The sequence below is a fragment of the Anomalospiza imberbis genome, chromosome 15 (assembly GCF_031753505.1).
Source record: "Anomalospiza imberbis isolate Cuckoo-Finch-1a 21T00152 chromosome 15, ASM3175350v1, whole genome shotgun sequence".
NCBI classification, from domain to species: Eukaryota; Metazoa; Chordata; class Aves; order Passeriformes; family Viduidae; genus Anomalospiza; species Anomalospiza imberbis.
The window spans coordinates 15,447,500-15,456,348 of NC_089695.1; the positions used below are offsets into that span (position 1 = coordinate 15,447,500).

Consider the following 8,849-nt stretch of genomic DNA (forward strand, 5'->3'; position numbering starts at 1 on the left):
GTGTCTCCTGCTTTCTGCCGCGCCGGGGAAATCGGGGGGCGGGAGAGGGGAGGTGTAGAACGCATTCTGGACAAGTATGGCCGCCGCGGGGACCCGTCGTGCCGAGTCGCAGCTCCCGCGCAGTGGCGGCCCCTGCGCGTTGCTAGGCGACGGCGCTGTGCGGGATGACGTAACTTCCTGGCTCTCTTCCGGGAAGGAGCCATGGAGGCCGTGGCGGAGCGGAAGGTGCGAGCGGGCCCGGCCCCCGGTACCACCCGCTCCGCGCTCCCGGTGCCGCCCTGGGCTCCCCTCACCGCGTGTCTCCCCACAGAGGCAGCGCGAGGAGCCGGCGGACACGTCCGATCTGTCCGGAGAGGATGATGACGACTACGTGCCCTACGTGCCCGTCAAGCAGCGCAAGCAGCAGATGGTAATGGGGTAACGGGGCTGCCCGGGGAGAGCTCCGAGCGGCCCTCCCGCCGCGAGGCTGCTCACTCCGCCTCGACCCGCGTCCTCCCAGCTGCAGAAGCTGCTGCAGATGCGGCGGAAGGTGGTGTCCGAGGAGGAGCAGCGGGACAGCGGGAGCGAGCAGCGCGGGGACGAGGATGACATCCCGCTGGGGCCCCAGTCCAACATCAGTCTGCTGGACCAGCACCAGCACCTCAAAGAGAAGGCGGAAGGTAAGGGAGGAGCTGGTGGCGGCACTGGGTGGCTTTCAGGGGACAGCAAACCCCCTCATTGCTTCTTGGCTCTCCCCCAGCTCGGAAGGAGTCAGCCAAGGAGAAGCAGCTGAAGGAGGAGGAGAAGATCCTGGAGAGCGTGGCAGAGGGCCGAGGTGAGTGGGAGCTCTGTGTCTCAGACCTGTCTGCAGAGCTCCCAGGGCAGCAGGAGAGCTGTTCCCTGTCTTGGGAGTGCTCATAGTCAGGGGTGGGACGGGTGGTGACAGTGGGTGCCCTCAGCTGGCACTGCCTGCCTTAGCTGAGATTTGGCTGTGACAGGGCTCTGGGCACAGCAGCACTTGGTGTTCCTGTGCCAGAGGGGCTGTCAGTGCTGCTGCTTCTCCTCTTCTGTCTCCAGACATGATCTCCCAAACTGTTTGCCCAAGTAGCTCTCCGCGAGGTTGATGTGGATGAGGAGAGTTTGCTCTGATCATCTTTGTTCCTGCAGCTCTGATGTCGGTGAAGGAGATGGCCAAGGGCATCACCTATGATGACCCAATCAAAACCAGGTAAGTTTCACAGCCCAGCTCAGAAGCTGTCCTTCTGAAAACATCACTCTCTCATGGCTGAAGAGAATTAAAAGCTGCAGAGTCTTGCAGGAGCAGTGTGGCTCTGCAGCCCCTTGCCTGAGTGACTAGGTTTGTGTCATTTTCTCTAAAGTCAAATGCTGTTGAGTCACATTGGATGTTTTTCATACAGTAAGGCTTGATAAAGGACATTTATGTTAAACTGGAAGGCCTGAGGGTTGGTCTTTAGGTCTGGGAGGTCATTAAGCCGAAGAAAGTCTGGAGGAGCCTTTGGAGCCAGTGCTGCTTGAGGCAGCATTGTCAAGGTGGTGACTGATCAAATATTGAACTCGGTGATCTCAGAGGTCTTTTCCAACTTCAGTGATTCTGAGGCAGTGTCAGGGAGATGATTGAGGTGTGTCCAGGCATTTCTGGCATGTTCCATCCACCATCCATAGGCTGTTCTCAGCTGTTAGCTTAGCACTTCTCACTGAGATTTTGGGGAAGGGTTTAATACATGGAACTGCCTCAGATCTGCTCCGGCGCTCACTCCATGGAGCCCCTTGGGGTTACCTGTTTAATCTGGGAGGATATTGGAGCCTAACAGGGAGTTCCCCTGAATTCCTCCATGGGAGCTGCTGGTTCTGGAGCCCTGGCCTCATTCTGCACCGTGACCTGTTTGTGTTGCTTTCACAGCTGGAGAGCCCCTCGCTACATCCTGGGCATGTCGGAGGCACGGCACGACCGTGTACGCAAGAAGTACCACATCCTGGTGGAGGGGGAGGGCATCCCACCCCCCATCAAGAGCTTCAAGGAGATGAAGTTCCCAGCAGGTAGGCCAGGAGTGGATCCTGGAAGGGATCCCACCTTTCTCCTGGCTCTTGGCCTGAGGGGTGTTTGTCACTGGTGGAAGAGCTGCTGCTGGGACCTGAGTGGGAAAAGAGAGGAAATAGTTCAGGTCACGAACATGCGTTGTCCCTTGCTCTCTCTGACAGCTATCCTGAGAGGCTTGAAGAAAAAAGGAATCCAGCAGCCAACACCCATACAGATCCAAGGCATCCCCACAATGTGAGTGCTCTGTCCCCATCCCGGAGTACAGAGCGCTTGTTCCCGCAGCCCGCTCAGGGGTGCGGACCAGGCGCTCTTCCCTGGTGACAGATGCACCCCGTCACCTTGCTGAGCCCTGGAGGTTTGAGCTGTTCCATGATGTTCCTCCTCTCCATCGGCCCCGTTTCTCTGGCAGACTCTCAGGAAGGGATATGATTGGCATTGCATTCACTGGTTCTGGGAAGACCTTAGTGTTCACCCTCCCGGTGATCATGTTCTGCCTGGAGCAGGAGAAGAGGCTGCCATTCTCTAAGCGAGAGGGACCCTATGGACTCATCATCTGTCCCTCGGTGAGTGCCAGGACGAGGCTGTGATTGACTTGCAGTGGCAATCCTAAATTCTGCCTGCACAGCGGTGTAGGAATGAGCTGGTTTTGTCTCCGTAGCGGGAGCTGGCCCGGCAGACCCATGGCATCCTGGAGTACTACTGTCGTCTGCTGCAGGAGGATGGGCTGCCCCCGCTGCGCTGCGCCCTCTGCATCGGGGGCATGTCTGTCAAGGAGCAGATGGAGACCATCAAACAGTAAGACCTTCTGGGGCAGTCTGTGGGGCTGGAGCTGCTCTGTTTTCTGGCAGGGGGCTAAGGGGTGGCACCCTGGCTTCAGGACACTGTCGGGGTGAAAATGGTGTGCCAGGGAGGTGTCCTGCATGGGGCAGGAATGCCAAGGGCCTGACTGCGGCCTCCTCTCACCCCACAGTGGGGTACACATGATGGTGGCAACCCCCGGGCGCCTGATGGACCTGCTGCAGAAGAAGATGGTGAGCCTGGACATCTGCCGGTACCTGGCCTTGGATGAGGCTGACAGGATGATCGATATGGGCTTTGAGGGGGACATCCGTACCATCTTCTCCTACTTCAAGGTACTGAACTGCCACAATAGGAGCACCCTGAAGCTCAGTCCTGCATATGGCAGATTGGGTGAGGACTAAAGGCTTCTTCCCTGTGCAGGGCCAGCGGCAAACCCTCCTCTTCAGTGCCACAATGCCCAAGAAGATCCAGAACTTTGCCAAGAGTGCCCTGGTGAAGCCCATCACCATTAACGTTGGGCGAGCGGGTGCTGCCAGCTTGGATGTTGTGCAGGTGAGGTGTTTGGGTGCTCCCTCATGCCTGTGTGGCAGGCCAGAAACATCCATGAGGGCACTTAATTTCTTCCTCTGCCAGGGAGCTGGGGTTCATGGCCCTCCTTCCCAGTTAGGGGATACTAAGCAGTGGCAGTTTCTCTGATGCCTGACCCATGTCTCTGCTTGTTTCTAGGAGGTGGAGTATGTGAAAGAGGAGGCCAAGATGGTGTACCTGCTGGAGTGCCTGCAGAAGACGCCTCCACCTGTGAGTATGCTGGGGACAGTGTGGTCATGCTGGGGTGTGGGGGGAGTTGGGAGGAGGGACCCCCTGTGCAGAGTGGGCCTGTGACTGAGCCCTGCTGGGGATCAACAGTGCTGTGTGCTCTGCTCAGCAAGAGGGAGTGGGCTTCCCCAGGGGGCTGTGCTGGTGCCAGCAGTGCCAGCCTGCAGAAGGGGCCCTGATACGATGCCTGTGCTGCCGCAGGTGCTGATCTTCGCAGAGAAGAAGGCAGATGTTGATGCAATCCACGAGTACCTGCTGCTCAAGGGTGTGGAAGCTGTGGCCATCCATGGAGGGAAAGGTCAGTGAGGGTCCCAGATAGGGCTGGGCTCCTGGTGTGACCCCACTCCTGCCAGAAATGTGTGTGGCCACGGAAGGTCCCAGCCTGGAGCAGTTGTTGATGGTGTGAGGAAGGGCTGTGACAGTGTCAGGAGTGAGCTTCACGTTTTACATAGCAGGCATAAACACAGTGCAGGTCCCTATGGGATGTAGAGGCCCCTCTGCTCCCTCACTGGGAGAAAGGCTGCCTGAGGAAGCGATGCTTGATTCTGAGGCCACAGTGTTTGGTGCAGTAGGTAGGGCTGGGAACTCTGCCATCGCTGATCTTCTCTGCTGGGCCTTTGCAGATCAGGAAGAACGGACAAAAGCCATTGAGGCCTTCCGGGATGGGAAGAAGGATGTCCTGGTTGCCACTGACGTCGCTTCCAAGGGCCTGGACTTCCCAGCCATCCAGCACGTCATCAACTACGACATGCCAGAGGAGATTGAGAACTATGGTAGGCCTTGTGGGAGGGGTCTGGAGGCCAGCAAGGCTCTGTGCCTGTCTCTGCAGTGTCTTGGGGTAGGGATGGTGTGTCACACTGTGCTCACCCGGGGCTGATCCTGTCCCTGTCTCCACAGTTCACCGCATCGGGCGTACAGGCCGCTCAGGCAACACTGGCATTGCCACCACCTTCATCAACAAGGCCTGTGGTGAGGAACGGCACGGGGCTGGGGGCTGGAGGGGGCAGCTGGGCAGTGCCAAGGGGGTGTTCTGAGCAAGCAGGATGGCTTTGCCTGACCTATGTCTCTGCCCCCAGACGAGTCAGTGCTGATGGACCTGAAGGCTCTGCTCCTGGAGGCGAAGCAGAAGGTGCCACCGGTGCTCCAGGTGCTGCACTGTGGGGACGAGACCATGCTGGACATCAATGGTGAGAGACCCCAGGCTGACACAGGGACCCCCGTGGGGCTGCTGCAAAACCTGGGCTCCAGATGGGACCCTCCAACTCCCAGTGCCACAGCATTGGGAAGACACTGGTGTAGCCCCTTTGCTCTGGGGTGGGGGCTGCTGTCCTGGTGTGGCACTGTGCTGTCCTGGTGTGACATTATCCTGGCCCTGATCCCATCCCTCCCGTTGCAGGTGAGCGGGGCTGTGCCTTCTGTGGCGGCCTGGGCCATCGCATCACCGACTGCCCCAAGCTGGAGGCCATGCAGACCAAGCAAGTCAGCAACATCGGCCGCAAGGACTACCTGGCCCACAGCTCTATGGACTTCTAGCCTGGAGAATGTGCTGCCCCTGGGTGGGCCTGGGCTTCCTTTCAGCCCAGGGGCCTGTCTTGCACTGCTGTGGCCCCTTTTCCAGAATTTTGGTCACTGGGACTTCTGCCAGCTCAGCCTGACGAAGTTCCTGCCCCGGAAGGAAATGTATGGAGCTGTGCTGCAACAGCCCGTTACATCAGCGGTGTGTTGGGCAAGCAGGTAGCAGTGCCTCAGGGCAAGAGAAAGCCCCAGGTGGGGCGACTGGTCTGCTGCCTGCTGCCTCTGCCAGCCCCCTGCAGTGGTGAGGTCAGGGTCTCGTGTTGCTCCTCACAAATCCACCCAGTTTCTCTGGGCCCTCACCTGGATTTGTGCATTCTTGGGTGGCTGTTCCTGTGTCCCCAGACATGCTGGGAGGATGCGGCCAGGGTGAGGTGGAGCATGCTGTGCTCATGTCAGGCGCTCCCCGAGGTGCTTCCTGTGCTCTGCCCCCGCGTTCTGCCCCACTGCCCTGCTGTGAGGGGGAGGGCGGGCACATGGACACCTCCTGTGGCCCAGCCTCTGCCCCCCATCCCACACCCCAAAAAGGGGAAGTCTCTGTGAGACGGAAGTCTGCCCCATGCCTTTCCTTCGACTGCAGCAGTCACATTTTCTCCGCTGTGGGTAGCCCGAGTCCCTTATCCTTGCGCTGGCTGCCCGGGTGAACTCGGCCCATGGAGAAACCAGTGAAGGATGGGATCCTTTATGTACAGCACACCAAATTTGGAAAGGTAAAGGGTGGATTTGGGGTTGGTAGAGGGTTTGCCCTGATTTGTCATGATCTGTGTCTGGGCCCTCAGCAAGCCTGAGAAGGGGCGACCGCAGCCAGACCTGTTGGAGCTGCCCTTGGGGGAGCCCTGAGCTCAGCAGCCCCATAAGTGGGGTTTTCCCGTGGGGCTGAGGGGACTCCTCTGTGTGGGCACCCACTCTGACTCGCCTGTGTGTTGGGTTCTTCTTGCTTGGTCACCGCGTGAGTCTCAATGGAAGAATAAACACGCGTTAATACGGCGCAGCTCCAGCATCTGTTTGTGTGTGTGTGTGAGCAGAGCCCTGGGCCAGCACGTGGGACGCGTCCCTGTGCCCCCCATCGGCCTGGCCCTGTGGGGCCAGCACCATCCAGCAACACCCTCATGGCTTGGGCTGCTCCTCTGTGCCCTTGGAAGGGGCTCTTAGTGCCGCAGCCCTCGGGGCAGGGTACGGGTGACATGGTGAGAGAACCTGGGGTCGGGCCAGCTCCAGGGAGCTGTCGGGTGTTGGCAAAGTAGGTCTTGCTGGCACACTGGTCACGCCACGGCAGAGTGGCCATGTCCTGTGGGGGTCTCAGTGGATGTGTGGGGCTGCAATCGCACTCCGACCTCCCTGCTGAACAAGAACCAAGCCCTGAAAGTGCAGCAGGCAGCGTGTGTGTGAAGAGCTGGTGCCCTGCCATGGAGGAGGCAGGTGGGCTGGAGGCGGTGGGTATTTTGGGTGCTTGGCTGCATCTGGTTCCTGCAGGGCGGAGGCTCTGCTGCACTTTTGAGGTACATGATGGCATGCGCCCCCGCTATCCCATGACAGACTGGGAAGGTGCTGGTGCTACAAAGGCTCCCCTGGGAGGAAGCAGGCTGCTGAGCAGATGTGAGGCTGCCAGCAGGAGCCTTAGCAGCTCAAAATGGCTTTAATTTGCATCAGGGTCTGTCCTGAGAACAGCTTGAGAGCTCAGCTACAGGTCGGCAGGCCAGCACTTGCAGCAGGGAACAAAGAGCAGGACCTGGTGCTCAGGGAGCCAGGAGTGAGTGTGACTCATCCAGTGAGCCATGCCAAGCCCGCTCAGGGCAAGGCCCCCCTCAGCCCAGCTTTGGGACTGCCCTGCCCCACAGTTCAGGGGTCTGTGCTGGCCCCTGTTCTCTGTGCCCTCCAACAGCATCTGGCGGGTGCAGGCCAGGACTCCCCTATGCCCCTCATGCCCTGTATGGAGGGCAGTGCTGCCAGATGAAGCAGCCAGCTCTTCGCTGACCCATTTTTTCCCTGCCTTTGCCCTTTCCATGCATTAGAGGTCCTGGAGGAAGATGCGAGCCCAGCTGTTCGCCGCCAGCCCATCTGGCGTGGCCCGCATGGAGAAGTTTGATGTGCGGGATGACGGCACGATCCCAGAGAAGACATCCCTGCAGCGGTGTGCCCGCCGCGTGATCCGCCTCTCTGACTGCGTCTCTGTGGGCCCGGCGGGCACAGAGAGCTGCCCCAAAGCCACCGCCGCCTTCTACCTCACCACCACGGAGAAGAGCTATGTGCTGGCAGCCGAGCAGCGCGATGAATGGATCACCCAGCTCTGCCAGCTGGCCTTCCAGGTACCAAGGGGTCTGGCAGAGCTGGGAAGCTCCAGGGCAGGTAGGGGGATTTGTCCTCCCCACCCCTTGTCCCAGGTCATACTCACATCCCTTTGTTTCAGGGTGCAAAAGAGACAGTGCCGAGTAGTGCCAGCACCCAGCCTGGCCCCGCTGTCCCCATGGAGGAGAACTCCCTCTACTCGTCCTGGCAGGACCGTATGTGCAGGGGTGGTGAAGAGGGCTGGGGTGGGCTGCAGCTCAGTCCTGCGGTGCTGACCCCTGGCTTGCTTGGCTCTCGCAGTGACTGAATTCTTGGTGCTGGTGGTCCAGACAGACGCAGCCACCCGTTGTGGGCTGCAGGGGCACTACCTGCTCTCAGCCCTTCCACAGAGCCTGACGCTGAAGGACCCCCAGTCTCGCCAGCCTCTGCTCACCTGGCCCTACCCCTTCCTTCGCAAGTTTGGCCAGGATCAGGTGAGTCCCCCACTCCCTTCTTGGGGCTGTTGCCTGCCCAGGGTGGGAGGCAGCCCCTCACCCTCCCCTCTGACCCTGCAGGCTGTCTTCTCCTTCGAGGCTGGCCGCCGCAGTGACTCCGGCGAGGGCACCTTCACCTTCAGCACCCCACGGGCCCCTGAGCTCTGCCGGGCTGTGGCTGCTGCCATTGCCTGCCAGCAGCAGGGGAAGGACACCCTGGACCCCAGACTCTTCTGTGTCTCAGAGCCCCAGCTCTTTGCGCAGGGCCTTGAGCCCCAGCCCTGGGGGTCTGCAAATGATGATCCCCAGCCCAGCTCAGCCCTGGGGGGGAAACAGCCTGCCTCCCACCCCCCTGCCAACCTCCTCCGCTTCACCCCACCAGAGCCAGAGGGCTCATGCCCCATCATCTATGCCTCCATTGCCCGGGGCCAGCAGCCGCTCTTTGTGTCAGGGCAGCCAGGCTCTGGGGAGCCCTGGGCCGTGGGGAAGCCGCTCCCTGAGCATCTCTACGAGAACATCTTCACTGCAGAACCACATCCAGCCGGGGCCCAGGAAGAGGAGGAGGACGGGCAGTGGGAGCTGGGGTGCCGACAGGCCCCCGAGGGCCACAGCAGTGAGGGGGGGCCCGTCTATGACAACCGGGCCGCCATGGCACAGAACCCCCGGGCCGCGGGCTGGGGGCGCGGAGGGCAGGTGGCGCTGTCAGGGCGCTCCGGGCACAAGCCTCACAGCACCCTTCGGGCCAAGCTGGTGCGGCTGCTGAGCCGGGAGAGCCCCGGGGCGCGGGACTGGGCTTGATGTGGCCGGTGCCGCTCGGTCAATAAAGGCCCTGCCCGGACTCGGCTCCGCCGCTGCTGCGAGGA

At 60.6% G+C, this 8,849-nt stretch overlaps 2 protein-coding genes across 2 annotated transcripts; both read left to right on the forward strand.

Moving 5' to 3' along the window:
- The first annotated feature begins 57 nt into the window (after nucleotides 1-57).
- DDX41 (DEAD-box helicase 41) lies at nucleotides 58-6,224 on the forward strand. Its single transcript, XM_068206147.1, has 17 exons — nucleotides 58-225; nucleotides 311-409; nucleotides 500-659; nucleotides 740-814; nucleotides 1,147-1,207; nucleotides 1,901-2,037; nucleotides 2,200-2,272; nucleotides 2,448-2,601; nucleotides 2,697-2,833; nucleotides 3,009-3,171; nucleotides 3,260-3,391; nucleotides 3,566-3,637; nucleotides 3,857-3,953; nucleotides 4,279-4,428; nucleotides 4,553-4,624; nucleotides 4,732-4,842; nucleotides 5,052-6,224. The coding sequence occupies exons 1-17, from the start codon at nucleotides 202-204 to the stop codon at nucleotides 5,186-5,188; spliced, it is 1,854 nt and encodes a 617-aa protein (XP_068062248.1). The 5' UTR covers nucleotides 58-201; the 3' UTR covers nucleotides 5,189-6,224.
- DOK3 (docking protein 3) lies at nucleotides 5,802-8,824 on the forward strand. Its single transcript, XM_068206154.1, has 5 exons — nucleotides 5,802-5,937; nucleotides 7,240-7,533; nucleotides 7,635-7,728; nucleotides 7,814-7,986; nucleotides 8,068-8,824. Exons 1-5 carry the CDS (start codon nucleotides 5,881-5,883, stop codon nucleotides 8,782-8,784), a joined length of 1,335 nt encoding a protein of 444 aa, XP_068062255.1. The 5' UTR covers nucleotides 5,802-5,880; the 3' UTR covers nucleotides 8,785-8,824.
- Nucleotides 8,825-8,849: the final 25 nt, after the last annotated feature.